The following is a 21053-nucleotide window of genomic DNA, read 5'->3' as shown; positions in this document are numbered from 1 at the left end:
GGGCTACTCTTTGTTGCAGTCCGCAGGCTTCTCATTGCGATGGCTTCTCAGAGCACGGACTCTAGGCACGCGGGCTTCAGTAGTTGTGGCACGTGGGCTCAGTAGTTGTGGCTCGGGGGCTCTAGAGCGCAGGCTCAGTAGTTGTGGTGCACGGGCTTAGTTGCTCTGTGGCATGTGGGATCTTCCCGGACCAGGGCTCGAACTCGTGTCCCCTGCATTGGCAGGCAGATTTTTAACCACTGCGCCACCACGGAAGCCTCCTGGGATGTTTTTGTAAGGTTCCATTTAGTGCAACATTTCTGGGGCATATTTTACATTAATAGTAATAAATGTCAAAAGTAATAAAATGTTACTTTTGGATTTGTATAAATAATCTTCACTTTTAAAAGTTAAATTTTTAGCAGGAAATTATAAACTCTATAATAGGCCAAGTCAATCACATAGTTTGTCATAAAGATGTTTCTAGTTAAAGAAAAATCTTAATTTAAATTCTCCTTCTTTATTAGAGAAGGTTATTATTTTGGTGTTCGGGACATATTCTTGAGTTCTGATTGCTACCAAACGTCTTAAAGAATAAGCATTTCCATATCATGCGTTGCACAGAAAATATTTCTGGAATTTATCTTTAGAATTAGGGACATCATCCCTTTGGCCCAAATGTCAACTTCAAATCATTCCTAATCAGACATTCAAAAATAAGGCTGTTTATTGTTTGATGGTCTCTTTCTTGACTTTAGGATCCTGAGAGAAACCACTTCGTCCTGATTGCTGGGGAGCCATTAAGAGAACCAGTTGTTCAACATGGTAAGCCCCACATGATGGCGATTTCTTTGGTTGGTTTACCCTTTCTTTGAAAGTAGTGTCCATATATAGGGTCACCGGGAAGAAAGCTGGATTTTTGTCCTCTCTCCATCTACAAAGTTGAGGATTTTGTTTCATTTCTCCATTGTGAAAGGAAAATATATACATGGTTTTCACTTCTACATTCATTCTCTTTCCTTTAAGGAAACATTTCTTGAGTATCTACCACATGTAGGACATTGAGGTTTGAACTGTGGGGAAAACAAAAATAGTGTGTTTTACATAGTGTCATAGGGAATTTCAACTTAAAAAAAGATTTTGTGGTCCACTGGGGACTTGAATATCGTTTTTATCTTTACCAAAAATAACAGTGATTTCTTTCTTTCTTTCTTTCTTTTTTTTTTTTTTTTTTTTTGGCCGCGCTGTACTACTTGCAGGATCTTAGTTGCCAGAGATTGAACCCAGGCCCATGGCAGTGAAAGCACTGAGTCCCAACCACTGGACTGCCAGGGAATTCCCATAAATAACAGTGATTTCAGTACTGTCCTTGTAGTCTATTGTATTTTTAGTGAAAAATGGCGACCTCTTAGGAATATTTCTTTGGAAGTTTCTAAAATATTTGAGTCACTCTTAGTTTATTTTAAAAAACAAATAGAGGGACTTCCCTGGTGGTCCAGTGGTTAGGACTCAGTGCTTTCACTGTCGTGGCCCCGAGTTCAATCCCTGGTCAGGGAACTAAGATCCCGGAAGCTGCATGGCACAGCCAAAAAAAATAAAAGAAAAAAACCCGAAGATGTAAAACAGGTAAACAAAAAGGTCATACTGTATAGCACAGCGAACTATATTCAATATTCTGTAATAGGCCGTAATGGAAAAGAATATACATGGGTGTATGTGTATACATATGTATAACTGACTCACTTTGCCGTACAGCAGAAATTAACACCACATTGTAAATCAACTATATGTCAATAAAAACAAAACAAATAGAGATAACTGTACTTGGAGGCAGAAAATCCTGGAATAAGGACTCATAATAGTCACTTCAATTCTTTGTCTTGACTTCCTCAAAATACTGTTGTTTGATTGAATGAAGAACGTCTAAAAGCATCCAGAACACAACCTATTACTTAGATAAATGCTACAAAACATAGTGTATGTCCGCTTATCTGATTATTAAATTTAACATGCATTAAAATCCCATTACACTACCTTGCCTTGCCTACAGGTATGCACAGTGATTTCGGAAAAAAAAAAAACCTGGCTGATCATAAATTTCAAGAACACTGATTATTTTTATTTTATTTATTTATTATTTTTAATAGATCTTTATTGGAGTATAATTGCTTCACAATACCGTATTAGTTTCTGTTGCACAACAAAGCGAATCAGCCATATGCATACACATGTCCCCATATCCCCTCCCTCTTGCGTCTCCCTCCCACCCTCCCTGTCCCACCCCTCTAGGTCATCACAAAGCACTGAGCCGATCTCCCTGTGCTGTGCGGCTGCTTCCCACCAACCATTTTACATTCGGTAGTGTATATATGTTGATGCTACTCTCACTTCGCCCCAGCTTCCCCCTCCCACCCGTGTCCTCAAGTCCATTCTCTATGTCTAAATCTTTATTCCTGCCTTGCAACTAGGTTCTTCAGTACCATTTTTTTTTTAGATTCCATATGTATGTGTTAGCATACAGTATTTGTTTTTCTCTTTCTGACTTACTTCACTCTGTATGACAGACTCTAGGTCCATCCACCTCACTACAGATAACTCAATTTCATTTCTTTTCATGGCTGAGTAATATTCCATTGTATATATGGGCCACATCTTTATCCATTCATCCGATGATGGACACTTAGGTTGTTTCCATCTCCGGGCTATTGTAAATAGAGCTGCAATGAACATTGTGGTGCATGTCTCTTTCTGAATTATGGTTTTCTCAGGGTATATGCCCAGTAGTGGGATTGCTGGGTCATATGGCAGTTCTATTTTTAGTTTTTTAAGGAAGCTCCATACTGTTTTCCATAGTGGTTGTATCAATTTACACTCCCACCAACAGTGTAGGAGGGTTCCCTTTTCTCCACAGCCTTTCCAGCATTTATTGTTTTTCTAACTTTTTTGATAATGGCCATTCTGACTGGCATGAGGTGATACCTCATTGTAGTTTTGATTTGCATTTCTCTAATAATTAGTGGTGCTGAGCATCTTTTCATGTGCCTCTTGGCCATCTGTATGTCTTCCTTGGTGAAATGTCTATTGAGGTCTTCACCCCATTTTTTAACTGGATTGTTTGTTTTTTTGATATTGAGCTCCATGAGCTGTTTGTACATTTTGGAGATTAATTAATTTGTTTCATTTGCAAATATTTTCTCCCATTCTGAGGGTTGTCTTTTTGTCTTGTTTATGGTTCCCTTTGCTGTGCAAAAGCTTTTAAGTTTAATTAAGTCCCATTTGTTTATTTTTCTTTTTATTTCTGTTACTCCAGGAGGTGGGTCAAAAAAGCTCTTGCTATGGTTTATGTCAAAGAGTGGTTTTCCTAGGTTTTCCTCTAAAAGATTTATAGTGTCTGGTCTTATATCTAAGTCTCTAATCCATTTGGAGTTTATTTTTGTGTATGGTGTTAGGTAGTGTTCTAATTTCATTCTTTTACATGTAGCTGTCCAGTTTTCCCAGCACCACTTATTGAAAAGGCTGTCTTTTCTCCATTGTATGTTCTTGCCTCCTTTGACGTAAATTAGGTGACCGTATGTGCATGGGTTTATCTCTGGGCATGCTATCCTGTACCACTGATCTATATTTCTGTTTTTGTGCCAGTACCATACTGTCTTGATTACTGTACCTTTGTGGTATAGTTTGAAGTCAGGGAGCCTGATTCCTCCAGCTCCGTTTTTCTTTCTCAAGATTGCTTTGGCTATTCGGAGTCTTTTGTGTTTCCATACGAATTGTAAGGTTTTTTTGTTCTAATTCTGTGAAGATGCCATTGGTAGTTTCATAAGGATTGCATTGAATCTGTAGATTGCTTTGGGTAGTATAGTCATTTTCACAGTATTGATTCTTCCAATCCAAGAACATGGTATATTTCTCCATCTGTTTACATCATCTTTGATTTCTTTCATCAGTGTTTTATAGTTTTCTGAGTACAAGTCTTTTGCCTCCTTAAGCAGGTTTATTCTTAGGTATTTTATTCTTTTTGTTGCAGTGGTAAATGGGAGTGTTTCCTTAATTTCTCTTTCTGTTTCTTCATTGTTGGTGTATAGGAATGCCAGCGATTTCTGTGCATTAATTTTGTATCCTGCAACCTTACCAAATTCATTGGTTAGTTCTAGTAGTTTTCTGGTGGCATCTTTAGGATTTTCTATGTAGAGTATCATGTCATCTGCAGACAGTGACAGTTTTACTTCTTCTTTTCCAATTTGTATTCCTTTTATTTCTTTTTCTTCTCTGATTGCTGTGGCTAGGACTTCCAAAACTATTTTGAATAATAGTGGCGAGAGTGGGCATCCTTGTCTTGTTCCTGATCTTAGAGGAAATGCTTCCAGTTTTTCACCATTGAGGATGATGCTTGCTGTGGGTTTGTCGTATATGACCTTTATTATATTGAGGTAGGGTCCCTCTGTGCCCGTTTTCTGGAGAGTTTTTTTTTTTATCATAAATGGGTGTTGAATTTTGTCACAAGTTTTTTCTGCATCTGTTGAGATGATCATATGGTTTTCTTTTATTGTTTTTTTGTGTTTTTGGTTTTTTTTGCGGTACACGGGCCTCTCACTGTTGTGGCCTCTCCCGTTGCGGAGCACAGGCTCCGGACGCGCAGGCTCAGCGGCCATGGCACATGGGCCTCGCCGCCCCGTGGCATGTGGGATCTCCCTGGACCGAGGCACGAACCTGTGTCCCCTGCATCGGCAGGCGGACTCTCAACCACTGCGCCACCAGGGAAACCTGATCATATGGTTTTTATTCCTTAATTTGTTAATGTTTTGTATCACATTGATTGATTTGCATATATTGAAGAATCCTTGCATCCCTGGGATAAATCCCACTTGTTCATGGTGTGTGATCCTTTTAATGTGCTGTTGGATTCTGTTTGCTAGTGTTTTGTTCAGGATTTTTGCATCTATGTTCATCAGTGATATTGGTCTATAATTTTCTGTTTTTGTGATATCTTTTTCTGGTTTTGGTATCAGGGTGACAGTGGCTTCATAGAATGAATTTGGGAGTGTTCCTCCCTCTGCAATTTTTTTGGAAGAGTTTGAGAAGGATCGGTGTTAGCTCTTCTCTAAATGTTTGATAGAATTTGCCTGTGAAGCCATCTGGTCCTGGACTTTTGTTTGTTGGAAGATTTTTACTTACGGTTTCAATTTCATTACTTGTGATAGGTCTGTTTATATTTTCTAATTCTTCCTGGTTCAGTCTTGGAAAATTGTACCTTTCCAAGAATTTGTCCATTTCTTCGTGGTTGTCCATTTTATTGGCATATAGTTGTAGTAGTCTCTTATAATCCTTTGTATTTCTGCAGTGTCAGTTGTGATTTCTCCTTTTTCATTTCTAATTTTATTGATTTGTGTCCTCTTCCTTTTTTTCTTGATGAGTCTGGCTATGGGTTTATCAATCTTGTTTATCTTCTCAAAGAACCAGCTTTTAGTCTTATTGATCTTTGCTATTATTTTCTTCATTTCTGTTTCATTTTTTTCTCCTCTGATCTTTATGATTTATTTCCTTCTACTGAGTTTGGGTTTTCTTTGTTCTTCTCAGTTGGACCTTTTTATTTATTTATTTATTTAACATCTTTATTGGAGTATAGTTGCTTTACAGTGGTGTGTTAGTTTCTGCTGTATAACAAAGTGAATCAGTTATACATATACATATGTTCTTCCTCTAGTTGTTTTAAGTGTAGGGTTAGGTTGTTTATTTGAGATTTTTCTTGTTTCTTGAGGTGAGATTGTATTGCTATAAACTTACCTCTTAGAACTGCTTTTGCTGTGTCCCATAGGTTGTGGGTCGTACTGTTTTTGTTGTCATTTGTTTCTATGTATCTTTTAATTTCTTCTTTGATTTCTTCAGTGATCCCTTGGTTATTCAGTAGCACACTGTTTAGCCTCCATATATTTGTGTTTTTTATAGTTTCTTTTCCTGTAGTTGATTTCCATTTTCATAGCGTTGTGGTCAGAAAACATGCTTGATACGATTTCCGTTTTCTTAAATTTTCTGAGGCTTGATTTGTGACCCAAGATGTGATCTGTCCTGGAGAATGCTCCATGTACACTTGAGAAGAAAGTGTATTCTGCCACTTTTGGGTGGAATGTTCTGTAAATATCAATTAGATCTATCTGGTCTATAGAGCACTGATTTTTTTTTTTTTTTTTTTTTGTGGTACGCGGGCCTCTCACTGTTGTGGCCTCTCCCGTTGCAGAGCACAGGCTCTGGACACACAGGCTCAGCTGTCATGGCTCACAGGCCCAGCCGCTCTGCGGCATGTGGGATCTTCCCGGACCGGGGCACGAACCCGTGTCCCCTGCATCGACAGGCGGACTCTCAACCACTGCGCCACCAGGGAAGCCCTGATTATTTTTAAAATAGTCTTTTTTGTTTTATTAGTAGCTTAAGGGAAAAGCATTAAATTATACTCCACCTAGCCCATAGCGTTTGCCTCCATTTTGCAGACTTCTGATTTCCACTCCAGAGGTTCATAGTTGTCATTTTCTTTTGGTTGAACAGCCCTGAAATAGTTTGTTCTTCTGGAAGAAGCCTGCCGACAGATTGAGTAGGGTCATCATCTTTATTAATAGCAGCTAGAGCTTAGGTGGGAAAAAGATGTGTGGGATGGAAACCTTTTCAGTTAAGCGATGTCCTCTGCATCAGTGATGAAAACCAAGACTCCAACTACAATAGGTGACATTCATCCCCTGTGAATCTTCTCCCAGAGGCTTGCAACTCGGGGACACTGGGTGTGCCAGCACACACAAATTCGGATTAACCAGACAACATAGAGATGGCCCCTGAAACCTCAGCTAATGAGAGGCAAAGCGTTCTACTTGTTTGTTTTATTTATTAATTTTATTTTGCTAACTCTTTCAAACCCAGACGTTTAAGTTTTTCTTTTACCTGTGCATGTTTGAAGGCCACCGCAGCCATCTCTCGACTATTTGGGAACCAGTACTAGTTGTTGAGGAAAGTGGAATCCAGATGTTCCACTTATTTACCTAACAGATACCTCGGTAGCATTTACTGTCTACTAGGATTGGTCAGAGTGCTTTCAAAATATTAATTCATTTAAGCTTAAGAACAACCTGACAAGGTAGGTACTCTCATCCCCACTTTATGGATGAGGAAGCAGAGATGCAGAGGTTTGTTGGCCACATAGCTGGGTTCACACTCAGGCTGTCTGGTTTCTACCCACCCTGCCCTTCGGCCTCTCACTGTGCCCGGTTGCCCCTTGCTCCGCCCTGTGGCTTCTCTGCTGGGAAGTAATTGTTGGTGGCGGAGCTGGGATTTGAACCCTAGTCTCCTAAACCCTTGTCTTGTGCTCTCTCCACTATAGGAAGTTTCTACACAATGAGAGATTCAACTCACACCATTTTTATTACAGGAGAGGGAGGGAATTCAAAGCTTTAATTAGAGAAGGGATGAACAGTGTAGTTTAAAAGAGGATTTGTGGGATTATTGATAACTAGCAAATAATTTTCTTGTTCAATTAAGAAACATGCTTTCTGGGGGAAGTAATGTACAGCATGGTGATGATAGTCAATAACATTGTACTGCATATTTGAAAGTTGCTAAGAGAATAGATCTTAAAAGTTCTTATCGGGGACTTCCCTGGTGGCGCAGTGGTTGAGAGTCCGCCTGCCGATGCAGGGGACACAGGTTCGTGCCCTGGTCCGGGAGGATCCCACATGCCACGGAGCGGCTGGGTCTGTGAGCCATGGCCGCTGGGCCTGCGTGTCCGGAACCTGTGCTCCGCAACGGGAGAGGCCACAACAGTGAGAGGCCCGCGTACCACAAAAAAAAAAAAAAAAAAAGTTCTCATAAAAAAAAAGTTCTCATCACAAGAAAACAAATTCTATAACTGTGTATGGTGACAGATGTTAACTAGACTTATTGTGGTGATCATCTCCCAGTTTATACAAATACGGAATCATTATGTTGTACACCGGAGACTAATATAATGCTGTATGTCGGTTATACCTCAATTTCAAAAAAAAAATAATTTAGTTATATATTACCCCCCCCCAAAAAAGAAGAAAAACATATACTTTCTGGTTTCAGTTTTCTTCTTCTTGAGGATTTGAGGAGTTGAGCTTCCTCCCCTTGGCTTTGGAGGGCTCACACTTCCAACGCTTCCCTTGTTTCTCAAAGTGGTCCATGGACCAGCAGCATTGGCATCACTGGAGAGATAGTTAGAAATGCAGAGCTTCAGACCCCACTCCAGACCTCTTGACTCAGAATACACATTTTAATAAGATTCCCACGTGATTTATGTGCACATTATGATTTGAGAATCACAGCAGAATACCCCAGAGAAGTGTCAAGATGGAAGCCCGGAAATGTGCTGTTTGTACAGAAAAGTAATTGAGGGAGGGGAGAGGTGCTCCACAAGTCTCATCTATAGCAAAATTATGACGTGCAGGAAGGCGGTCCTTGGCCCAGTACCTGCTCTCATTTTCTCTGTTCCGTCTCCCTTTCTCCTCTGCGTCCTTTAAAAAGGTGGCTTTTCCAGGATGCCCTCTTGGATTTACGATTTTTTTTTGCATATGAGGGCTCTCTCATTGTTTCCTACCTAGTACAGTCCACATGTCCATCTCCTGGTGAAATTTCTCTTGTGAGCCCCAGACCCCTATTTCCAACAATGTACCGAGCACCTCTGCCAGGCAGCTGATTGTCTCCAGCGCCTTCATGTCGGAATATCCAGGACTGAGTTCCTTGCTCTACCCACAGCTTCCTGTGTCTTGTGTCTCAGTTACCCTTAAACAATTCCACCATCAACTCAGCCTCCCAGGCCAGGCATCTTCTCTACCCTGATGCCAAAGTCGTCTTCTAAACACTGCAGAGCAGATTACATTGTTCTGTCCTTAACGCTTCAGTGATTCCAGATCACCTGCAGAATTATGTCCAAACTTCTTCCCATAGATGGCGTCCAAAACCCAGAGGGCTCGGGCCCCTTGCTACATATCAGACTCCACCCTCCTCCTTTTCCGCACCCTCACGTCCTCCTGCAGGCCAGTCCCGAAAATGCCGTTCCGCCACATCTGCCTGTGCAGACATTACCTCCTTCTCCCCTTCTGTGCTGATTCTTTGCATTTTCCATACATTTATCGTTCTGTGTATCACACTGTTTTGTAATAATTTGTTTTCATATCTGTTTGTGTTATAGATTTGAGGTCCTTGAGGGGAGGGAGTCTGTCATTAATTTGTCTTTCAGCTTTATGTCTCTAGCTCCTAGCACCATGTTTGTCATTAAGTAAGCACGCAATAAATGCTGGATAGATAGGTCATTGAGTGAATGAATGAATTTACACACCTGCTACCTGTTTTCCCTTTCTCTTGCCATCCTATTCCCTGAAATCTCCCAAAAGGCATCAGCGTCATCAAAGCATGTGATCCTGGGTCTTCCTTCTCAAGCACTAAAGTGGGTGCCGAATCTGTGCTGATACGCCAAGAGTAGTTAAGAAGTTTGCCTGTGTTATTCCAAGTTTTATGTTATATTTTAATCCGGGTCTCTCAGAGAAAGCCTCTTAGAGGAGGCACTTCGTAAAAGGTTCCCGACGGCACCTCTGAAGACTGGGGGAAGAAATATACTGACCGAATGGACAAATCTGTCAACCGCTTTCAAGACACTGCCAATGCCACCATATAAGAGCTGGCCTCGTTTAGCCAACAGGTGGATGCTCCTACCGTATGTGAAGAGAGGGAAGAGACAGACATTTTGCCTCCTGGTCGATTAGGGGAGGACTTCTTCTACACCTTTAGCAAATGCCAAGTTCAGCCCTAGGAATTAGACAAACAGTGACCATGGGCCAAATCTGTCCACTGCATGTCTTTGTAAATGAAGTTTTATTGGAACACAGCCATCCCTAGTCACTTCTATATTGTCTGTGGCTGCTTTGCGCTTCAGTAGAAGAGTTGAGTAGTTGAGACAGACATCGTTTGACCCACAAAATCTAAAATATATACTGTCTGGCCCTTTACAGGAAAAGTGCACTGACCCCTAGAGAATCCAAAATGTGATGCTTTCTTGACTTGAAATTTTTATAATCTCCTTTTTATTGTCAGTGAGATGCTACTAATTGTCAAAAATGACTTAGACCCCTCGTGCAAGGACACAGCCTCATATACTGTGGAGATACCAACACTGTGAAAAGATTTGCCAATTTAAAAAATCAGTTAAATTCTTGACATCAGCCAATGCTAGTGCAACTGACAACTACAATAAATCTTAAAAGTTTTCATCACAAGAAAAAAAACTTCTGTAACTATGTATAGTGACAGATGTTAACTAGACCTATTGTGACGATCATTCCCCAATATATACAAATATTGAATCATTATATTGTTTACCTGAAACTAATATAAGTCATTTATACCTCAATAAAAAATAACAATAAAAAGAACTAACAGCAGGCTTCCCTGGTGGCACAGTGGTTGAGAGTCTGACTGCCGATGCAGGGGACACGGGTTCGTGCCCCGGTCCGGGAGGATCCCGCATGCCGCGGAGCGGTTGGGCCCGTGAGCCATGGCCGCTGAGCCTGCGCGTCCGGAGCCTGTGCTCCGCAGCGGGAGAGGCCACAACAGTGAGAGGCCGCGTACTGCAAAAAAAAAAAAAAAAAAAAAAAAAAACAGCTACAAAAATGGTCGTAATAGAACCAAACCTAAGAATGTTTTGAATAAAGAGATTGCCATTGCTGATGGCAGCCTGCAATGGATGAGTGAGATATAATTGCATTTGTTTATCTGAAGTTTGGTCTTTATAATCATACACAATCGTAGTCAAGAAACTTGTATTACAGTCCTCGGAGATTGGACGCTGCAAAAATAACCTTCTGCTGTTCAGATATGCCTGAGTTTGTCTCAAATTAAGAACTACAGAAATGCATACCATTTTCGTGGTAGAAGAAAATATTCTTGTCACCCAGAACTTTCTGAATGTCTCTTTCTGCTCTAGGTCCATTTGTGATGAACACAGATGAAGAGATTTCTTAGGCCGTTCTTGATTTCAGAAATGCGAAAAACGGCTTTGAAAGAGCCAAAACCTGGAAATCAAGGATTGGAAACTAGTGACAAGCGCAAGGGCAGGTCTGGCTGCCTTCTAGAATTTTGCCCTTTGTGGCATCCACCCGTTCAGTGCATCCAGTTTCCAAAGCTGACTTCGCCAGTGCTTCTAAAGAATTCCACACTCAAGTGATGACATGTTTTCTATAGCAACGTCTGTGAGATATTTCCTGGCCCAAGCAAATAAACCTAATTGTTGCTTCTTTAAAAATCAGTGTTCTTCATTTCAATCTAAGTTACTTCTGTTAAAAAAGTTATTTTGTCTGTGTTTTCCTTTTCATGGGCATGTGGACATTTTGTCGTCTTTGTGCCTGTGTGTTTTTTAAAGCACATTTGATTACTTTCTGTGTGTCACTGATGGAGGTGCGTGAGCATCTGAGGTCTCTTTCTGAGCAACGCAGTTTCGATGCCTATGTGCTGGGGTTTCATGTTACAGGTTATCTCCGTGGGTAAAGTAACAGCAGTTCTGAGCGTTTCAGTCAGTTTTCAAAACTGCCCTGCTATTGGTAGGGACACGACAGGATTACGGCCAAGACTTCCCTGCTTTTTCTGCCAAAATGTGTGTCAGATTTAAGACACATGCTCCTGCAAGCTTCCATGAGGGTTGTGAAAAAAGTTTGAATCCACAACTGGGTCCCAGCCTCCTGTAGCTGCAAACATTGGTGGCCAAACCACCTCCTTCTAAAACAACTCAAACCTGGGGCACAGGGGGGGAAGATTTTTTTTTTTTGGTTTGCTGGAAATGAGGTGGACTTAGAGGCTTTCTCATTTCAAGTAGAAGACATATCCACTTCCTGATTATTTTTGGAGCGTACAAACATTTAAACTTTTTTTCAGTTCTCTCCCCCCCATAAGATTGTGCAGAAACGTACCTTGACTAATTGATTTTGATCACAACTGATTATTTGTTTTCCCCTGTGAACTCCTGGGGTTTCGAACTTTCCTTCTGGAGAATATGCCTTTTGAACCAGTTTGCTCTAGCTGCCTGAGGTCAACTGCTTGGTAATCAGTGGATATTAGAATATTCAAAATGTACAGACAGTGGGCAGTGGTGAATATTTTCATGATGTCTTCTCTGCAGTTGGTGCAGAGCTCCAGTTATGAACATGGACCAGTGAAGGTAGGTGAGCTCAATTTTTCATGTGATGCAAATTTTTAAGTTGGCTTATACAGAGGATCTTTCTTTGCCGCCACTATTTTTGAGACAATATAAAAATGCATAACACTCCTCGTAGTGGGCAGGATATATTCTGTACTTGTTAATGAGTATTCTGTTTCTTAGGCTTACTAAGATTCTTGCCATGAGTTTTTGAAAACGCTGAGGGTGGGGGCTTTTGGAGTTGTAATAGGACATGAAAGTTTCCCCTCAACTGTATATGCAGATAGCACAGTGATTTTTTTTTTTATTTGAAACAAATTGATTTACAAGGTTGTGTTACTTTCTGCTGTACCACAGTGATTTTCTCATGAAGCATTGACTTGTTTTTACGACACAGATAACTTTGGGGGCTGTTTCTTTTCAGGTCATCTGTGAGCTAGTTGAGTTAGTTAATTTCTTCTGGGAACTGAAAACTGCCATGCTTTCTACAGATGTTTTCTATCTGGTTTTCCAAATTACCCATTGCCACCATCTAGAAAAGTCTTTTCTCTGAAGTCGTTTTGGTCCTTTGCTTTTTGAAACGTGTGTAACACTCAACCATAATCAAATCTTTGATTCTATGAGCAAGCGTCAGATAGAGCCCAATGAATTGAGAGTAATGAAAAAAGATTAACTGGGATGTTACTGTCTGAGCACTATTTCGCCCAATTTTATTGTATTTCATAGACTGTACTGTTTTTCTCAGCTTTTGATTTTGAAAATGATTCAGATATAATTGTTTTGACTGAAGTGGTGCTAAATCATTATTGATTTTGGAATTTCTGGCCGTGAGCAATCAAAGTGGACTTGAGTTTTTGTAGCTGTCATTAGGAAATGCATTTTCAACAAGGGTGATATCGCCCCCAACAGGGGAAAATTGGTCCTTGGGGGTGAAAACGTCTTACTCATGTATAAAGCACAGATGTACTTACACTACAGAAAGAGATACAGTATTTCTGCGAAGGTTGAACTCTGTGTTAGGGGTAGAGAGTCACCTTGCCCAACAAGCGACACCTTTCTAACTTTCCAAATTCCAAACGGACACGAGAGAGATCACCGTCGTTCAGCTCCACTTCATTGCCACCAGGCTGGATGTGGGATCTCAGTGCCAGATCGCAGGTAAAAGGGAATCTCATTTTGAGCCTAGGGGACAGGAGAAAAAAAAATCAGACTTGTTTGAAGTAAGTAAGGCTTTTCAGGCTGTTCAGCTGTCTTTAAGTCCACCCAAGCCCTGGCTCAATTAAATCTTTCCGATGCGAAGGAAAGACGTGCGTACAGTTAAACAGAAGTTCGGGCGTAGATACGAGTGGGTGGTGAGGGCTAAGGAGGTATATCATATTGGTTATTATACATTTCCTTTTCCCCCGTAACTTTCTCTTAAGAGAAAAATCCAAGAAGATATGTGTTTCTTAATGCTCTTCTTGTTTAAATCAAAATTGAGTATGAAAGCATATTCAAGATGGTAATGGTTTGGACACTGGGATATGAATGTATTTTGTGCATTTTGAGATAAAAATGTTTCATTTATTGTAAGAGTGTCCAGGGTCCTCCTTGGTGGTAGGTCCGTGAGCGTGTTCTTCTCCCCACCCTCCCCTCTTCTAACCACCTCTTTTCCCAAAAGGATGGCAATGATGCCAATTCTATCGCGAGGTTGCCCTTCCCCCACAGTGGTCACTTTCTAGCCTTGAACATCCTCCTATTTTTTCAGCTTAGACTAGCAGTGCCTCTAGTACAGTTACACAAGTCTGTGAACATTTTATTTTCTGCAGTAACCATGCAAAAGGCTACCAATACCCTGCAGAATTGCTCTCAAAGCCATTTGAGTGTAAGGCATCCTGATTTCATTAGTCTTGCCAGCTGTACTTAGGACAGCTGTCTGGGGTCAGTAGTGCATGGAATTTGTGAACTGAGATAAATCTGTTGGAAAATCTCAACTCAAATCTACTGTGCGTACTGTTTAGCTGCTAAGTTTTTCAATCATCTAAGCAGAACGTGTTTTCTTCTAGAAATAAGATTAACCCAGTGCCTCTTTCTGGCTCACTAGTATAATCAGATTAACCACCTAGATATGGGATTTATTTCTGTGTCTGTTTTCTCCAGCGTTTATATATGTTGGGGTAATCATATACAGTTGCACAGAGCATGCACTGCACAACTTTAGGATGCTCCATCCACATAGTCTCACGTCTGTATGTGACAGCCCTGAGTACAATAGTGTAGACGTTCTGGGCGTTTGATAAATAAATACCTGCAACCTCACTGTCCTGTCATTCACATCGACCTTCTGACCAGCACTGTTTCTGGTGTATTTGATAAGCATTGTTTGTCACCAGGAATCTTGGCACCCCCTTAAGTCACTAGGGGAAGCCATTGCCATAAATCTCTTCAAAGTCACTGATGCACACATGCCAGGAGAGTGACGAAGGATTAATTCCGGGTCCTGGTAGGCTTGCCCCACTCTTCTCTGACGGAATTTGTCTCCTCCTTCCCCATACGACCTTTCAGCCCCCTCTTTCATCACTTCAGTGGTGGAAGACTGTTGCTGAGTGGTGGAGTCGTTCAAACTCGGCCTGAGACTGGAATAAATCCAAGATCCACAGGAATGTGGGACACCTCTAAGTACCGTGAGAAGCCACATGGCTCACGAGACTTCATAACCTTTGTGTCACTTGCCTTCTCCTGAAATTGTCTCTAAAGGGAATTGAATAACAAGGACTAAGATGCACCTTCCATATTTAATTCCAGGAAGCAGACCCGGCCCCACTGCTCTCCCTACGGTCGTGCACAGGGAAGTCCATTGACTTCGGTGCTAGTCAGATGGCCCAACGAGCTCGTGCCCACTTTCGTGTCAGGCACCATCCTTGGCACAAAATACATTTGAAATGTTTTCCATTAATTTCTTCTTCATTTATGACCTTATAGGTAAATGTGTTGCATTACATGCTTCTGTACACAGATCTTTTCTATCCTTAACTGGTGGTTGAAGCTTTTATATCACTTTAGCCTATTATTGCTATTCAGGATACAGTAGGACCCTCTGTATCTTATAGCTTGAATATACTACTTCCTTGTATGACTTATTTTTTAATTTACAACCCCTGATTTGGGGAATTCCCTGGAAGTCCAGTGGTTAGGACTCCACGCTCTCACTGCCCAAGGCCCAGGTTCACTCCCTGGTCAGGGAACTAGGATCCCACAGGCCGCATGGTGTGGCCAAAAAAAACAACCACCTGATTTGGACTTGGCGGATTAGCCTTTAGACCCCTAAAAGCTCTAGAAAAAAGATCACATTAAAGCTGTATGTTGAGCGAGTTTCGTTAAGGAACTGCTCTTCGGACAGTCTTGTAAAGACAATTTATGGAATGAAAATGCAGTATTTGGACACACGGATGCTTCCATGTAGGATGTAACGTAGGACGATCTGGAACTCCCAGTCACCTTTATCATTACCACAGTGGCCTAGAGGTAGTAGAGGAAGAGGGACACAAGTGACAGTAAATTGTCCCTGAGCACCTTTCTAAGCTCAGCTCTTTCCCAGCACTTGAGATTAACAGCGAGGGTGGGAAACTATCCACAATTGGGAAAGTGATTGAGACGAGGTGAGATGAGACATTTCTTTTTTTTTTTAACTTTGTATTTTATATTGGAGAATAGGTGATTAACAATGCTGTGTTAGTTTCAGGTGTACAGCAAAGTGATTCAGTTATACGTATCCATATATCTATTCTTTTTCAGATTCTTTTCCCATTTAGGTCATTACATAATATTGAATAGAGTTCCCTGTGCTATACAGTAGGTCCTTGTTGGTTATCTATTTTAAATATAGCAGTGTGTACATGTCAATCCCAATCTCCCTGTTTCTTCTTAGGTTGCTTTTATGGTGGGAAGTCCCCTTTTTAAAAATTTATACCAATTTATTTATTTAATTAATTTATTTTTGGCCGTGTTGGGTCTTCGTTGCTGTGCGTGGGCTTTCTCTGGTTGTGGCGAGCGGGGGCTACTTTTCACTGCGGTGCGGTGGCTTCTCTTGTTGTGGAGCGCAGGCTGTAGGCGTGCAAGCTTCAGTAGTTGTGGCTCGTGGGCTCTAGAGCGCAGGCTCAGTAGTTGTGGTGTGTGGGCTTAGTTGCTCCGCGGCATGTGGGATCTTCCCGGACCAAGGTTCGAACCTGTGTCCCCTGCCTTGGCAGGCGGATTCTTAATCACTGCGCCACCAGGGAAGTCCAGAAGTCCTCTTTTCTCTCTGTCTTACCACTAGATCTTATAGTCTCTACCAAGATACTAGGACATTATAAAGCAAAGCCTCTCTGAGGCCCCCGTGCCTCATGAAAGTCTTGACCGGTTGTGATGTCCTGTTCCTAAAGGCTCTCCCTTGCCTCTCCTTAGAACTTCCCAACATCTGACAATTCATTTGCTTATTTATTGAGCACGTACTGTGTCGAATGCAGCAGGAAATAAGGCAGTGTTTCAGCCCTCATGGAACTCATATTCCACGTGTGGCGGGTGAAAAGTGCCACGAAGAGGATCAAGAAGGGGGCGGAGACACAGAGGGATGGGTGCGGGGGACCCGTCTGATTCCGTTTCCTTTGTGCAGAGCCCTGGAGGAAGTGAGGGAAGCGGAGGCCACTTCGTGCAGTGGCCGTGCGGAGGGGCCAGTGTGGCTGCAGTAGGGAGAGCGGAGGCCAGAGCTGTGCTTCCGGAGGTTGGAGAAATAGCCGGGGCAGATCACGTAGAGTGTGGCTGCGTTCCAGGAAAACCTCATGCACACTGAAATTTCAATTGTGCATCATTTTCATGCATCACGATATAGGCTTCTTTCCATTTGTTGCAACCATTTAAAATTGTAGGAAGGATTTCTTGGCCCACAGGCCGTATAAAAAGAGGCCGCAGGCTGGATTTGGCCCACAGGTCAGAGCTGGCCAACCCTGATCTGTATCATTACACTGTTTTATCCTATTCATGGGACGTATCAGTACCTGACATTTTTTATTTGCTTGTGTATAGGTTTATTGCTTTGTCACAGTCCACCAGCATGAAAGGTTTTTGAGGACGGGGATTTTCATTGTTTACTTCAGCTTCCCAGTCACCTAGTGCAAAGGTGGAATAGAATGGATACTAAAAAAGTATTCGTTACTGATTGATGGACTAGGCATCTAGGCTTTGAGATACCCAGGCAGTGTATTCACCCTGTGCTATTTTCCTGTGGAGATTAGAGAGGATTTGGCTGGAGGTATCAAAGAATCCTGCAGTATTTTTTCAGCCATGAGCTATCCTAGAAGGTGTTTACTTCTAGGAGCTAGTTATAGAAGGAAGTCACCTTAGCCCATTTTTCCAGCTTGGTGGTCACAGAAAGAGATGGCAAAGCAGCATCTGGCCACACAGCAGATACGGATAAAACTTGGACAGCTGGATGACTTCCTTCATCTTTGAGATCCTTGAGAAGTGCTGTGTTTTCATCCTACGCCACGTGGTTTGTGAAGATGTGGTAAATTATGGCAAAGTACTCTGGGCAGATGCTCAATCAGTCAGGCTAGGCCAGGATCTGCTGTAACGGGTAACAGACAAACTCCATATCTCTTGGTGGCTCCTAAACAACAGAAGGGGTAGTTGTTGCCTGTACCACGTGACCCTCCTGGTTTGTCCAGGGTGAGCTCCACATCAGGATGAAGCTGGCTGGGCATCCCCTTCTTGAATGCCATTAGTCACCATGACAGAGGGAAGGAAAGCCCTGGAGAGCCTCACCCTGGCAGTTAAATTCTCTGGCCTGGAAGTGACACACATCACTTCCGGTCACAGCCCCTTCACCCCCTGCCCCATCCAACCACCAGGGGCCAGGAAGTGCAAGCCTACCATGTGCTCGGAAGGTAGAAGGCTTGAACTCTGGTGAATAGTATTAATGACTATACTATACGCAACTTTGGTCACTTCTAAATGTTTCTCAACTCACCATTGAGATGGGAGGTGACTGTGGTTGGACACTGGGGTAGAATCATGGAAGGAAGACATTCGGGTTTCTTTCTGCTGCTCAGGAGGCTCCTTTTTCTTGGGAAAAGGAAAGCTGTACATTCAGTTCAGTGAACATTTGTGGAATGTCCACCGTGTGCCGGGCACGTGAGTGGAAATGACATGTTTATAAAATAAAGATGTCTCAGTTATTTGCATATCTTACCAGCAGCCGAGGAGCTCAGCTTGCCCTGTGAGAAGGATAATTTTAATGCCTGAAACTTTAAGTAATAATGAAAATTTTAATGAGTCTCTTTTTTTTTTTTTTTTTTTTTTTTTTTTGCGGTACGCGGGCCTCTCACTGTTGTGTTCTCTCCTGTTGCGGAGCACAGGCTCCGGACGCACAGGCTCAGCGGCCATGGCTCACGGGTCCAGCCGCTCCGCGGCATGTGGGATCTTCCCGGACCGGGGCATGAAGCCGTGTCCCCTGCATCGGCAGGCGGATTCTCAACTTCTGCGCCACCAGGGAAGCCCAATGAGTCTCTTTTTTGTCTTTCATTGTCATCTAAATAATTATACCACTCACATCTTTGAGAAAAGTATTGCTTTCCTGAAATCTAGGTTTGCCTAAAATAATTTCTGGAGAAAGAAAATGACATGTGTCGAATGTTGCTATGGCAAAGGTTTTGTTGTTACTTACTGTTCCATTCTGGAGGGAGTTAGGAAGAGTGTGATTTTGATTGAAGGAATACCCTGAGTTCATCCTATATAAGGGATCCTCCGAAAAGAACAGCTCATAACTTGGTTCATAACGATATTCTCACAGCAAGACTGGGGATCATTGCGCATCTTAGACAATGCAGTGGTTATGGGTGAGGGAGAGGAGAGCAGTGGTTGCTGGCATGGGACCACTGCATCTTTAGGAAGAAAGGTGAAAACGGGCATTCTGGGCTGACTGCCAGTGGCACGGCAGGGTTGCCTTGTAAAAAAGAGAATGAGGTTTGGCATAAAGATCCTCTGTCCACCCAATGGATTGTGTTACGCTTAGGCTGAGATAGGGCTGTAGCAGTTAACTATTACAGCAATAATGCAGTATGACAATCCAGTCCAAATTTCAGTGGCTCAAAACATCGATAACCTATTTTTACTGACGTTCCTGTTGGTCAGCTGGAGGGCAGAGGGTCAAGGCTGGAGCCATAGGTTGAGTCTGGGTCTGCTCCACATGCCTCTCATCTGCCTCGGATCAGTGAGCCAGCAGGGGCAGGTGCTTACGGTGATGGTGGAAACGTAGGAGGGCTGTGCGGTCATAAATACATTTCAGTCCTCTGCTTGCATCATGTCATAATATCCCATTGGTCAAAGCAGGCCACGTGGCCCAACATCATTGGGGCTGAGAAATACACTCCTGTCTTGGGCAGGGAGAGGACTGGGTGGAGGCATGGAGGCGGTGGAATTGTTTTTAACAATATCCTAATTACCATAAAGGCTTTGGATGGTTTCCTTAGATGTTGGGCCCTTGATCTTTGAGATCAGTGTTAAAGAGACTGTAACAGAGGCTTACTTCCCTGGTGGCGCAGTGGTTGAGAGTCCGCCTGCCAATGCAGGAGACACGGGTTCAAGTCCTGGTCCAGGAAGATCCCACATGCCGTGGAGCAGCTAATCCCATGCGGCACAACTACTGAGCCTGCGCTCTTGAGCCCGTGAGCAAGCCCGCACGCAGCAACAAAGACCCAACACAGCGAAAAATAAATAAGAATAAACAAATTTTTTTAAAAAGACTCTAACAGACCTTAGGAATATATTCTCCTGGAGTTATTCAGAGCATCCTTTTAGAGTTTTGCCGCTCGAGCCCATTCCGCACTCATCTGTCCCCACATTTCCTAAGCATAGATGCATCCGACGGGAGCAGAGGCATTTGAGTGGAGCACGGATTTAAAACATGTAAAGGCAGGCATAGACCTCTCCCCACATGCTAGACAATTTGGCTGGGGAGAAACCCACCCACAATATTCATCAAATTAGAGCATGTGGAGGTCCCAGACATCCTAGCCGTCTAGTATCCCCTTAAAATACCCAGACAGCTGTGCACACACACACACACACACACACACACTTTCTCTGCATCTCTAATTCCTTTCCTTAGTCTTAAGATGAACTCAGCACGCTGAGTTTCTCATATATACCCATTTAAACATAGAACTGCCTGAGTAAAAGAGCCACTGATAGTGTGAGGGCCCCCCAGATGGCCAGGTTTCTGGATTTCAGAGCAGTAGGACCAGGCCCTCGGTTGGCTCCATGTGAGTCATTATCAGCAACGTGTGTTCTCCTCCCTGCCCTCAGTTGGTACGGCCCATACTATTAGGTACCATCTGTTCTGGGGATGGCTGGACCCTAATGACAAAACACAAAGGTTGAAGAAGTGGGTGGTTTTCCCTCACCCACCTATAAAGACGTGTGTAAAGCTTGGGTAGACACTTTAAAATTGGCCTTTCATCTGAAAATACCTCCAGGAAATGTTAAAAAAAAAAAGAAGAAGAAAAAGAGCAAGTTTGTCCTTGATTTACCCTGGAAAAGGTTTTCTCGTTAACGTTTATTTACTGTGCTTGGAGGTGTCCTATCTTGCTCTTTTCAAACTCACCTTTCTGGTTGCTAAGGGAAATCAAAGCCATAAAGCACCTCTAAACCCCAACCCAGGACCAGATGCCCCACCCCTGAGAGAGGAAAGAAAGGAAATGAACATTATTGAATGCCTCCCCTATATCTGACCCGTTCCCATGTATGACCTTGGGTCATCTCCACAGCAGCTCTATGAGGTATTGTTAGCATTGCCTTCTGAAATGAGGAAACCATGGCTTAAGGAAATTAAATAATTGGCCCACAGTCAAATAGCTAAAAGGGAGCAGTGCCTGGA

The 21053-nt window shown here is 42.5% G+C and overlaps 2 protein-coding genes across 2 annotated transcripts in view; both read left to right on the top strand.

Moving 5' to 3' along the window:
* PIR (pirin) overlaps positions 1–10995 on the top strand; it is a 99240-nt gene extending 88245 nt beyond the window's left edge. The window contains exons 8-9 of the mRNA XM_065901120.1: positions 738–804; positions 10958–10995. Of these exons, the coding sequence (XP_065757192.1) occupies positions 738–804; positions 10958–10995 (105 nt within the window). The remainder of the gene's footprint in view (positions 1–737; positions 805–10957) is intronic.
* Positions 10996–12094: 1099 nt separating this feature from the next.
* Positions 12095–21053, top strand: part of VEGFD (vascular endothelial growth factor D) — a 35568-nt gene continuing 26609 nt past the window's right edge. Inside the window, exon 1 of the mRNA XM_065901268.1 lies at positions 12095–12184. Within this exon, the coding sequence (XP_065757340.1) occupies positions 12095–12184 (90 nt within the window). The remainder of the gene's footprint in view (positions 12185–21053) is intronic.

This window comes from Phocoena phocoena, chromosome X (assembly GCF_963924675.1).
Source record: "Phocoena phocoena chromosome X, mPhoPho1.1, whole genome shotgun sequence".
NCBI lineage: Eukaryota > Metazoa > Chordata > Mammalia > Artiodactyla > Phocoenidae > Phocoena > Phocoena phocoena.
This window is presented reverse-complemented; position numbering and strand designations above follow the sequence as displayed.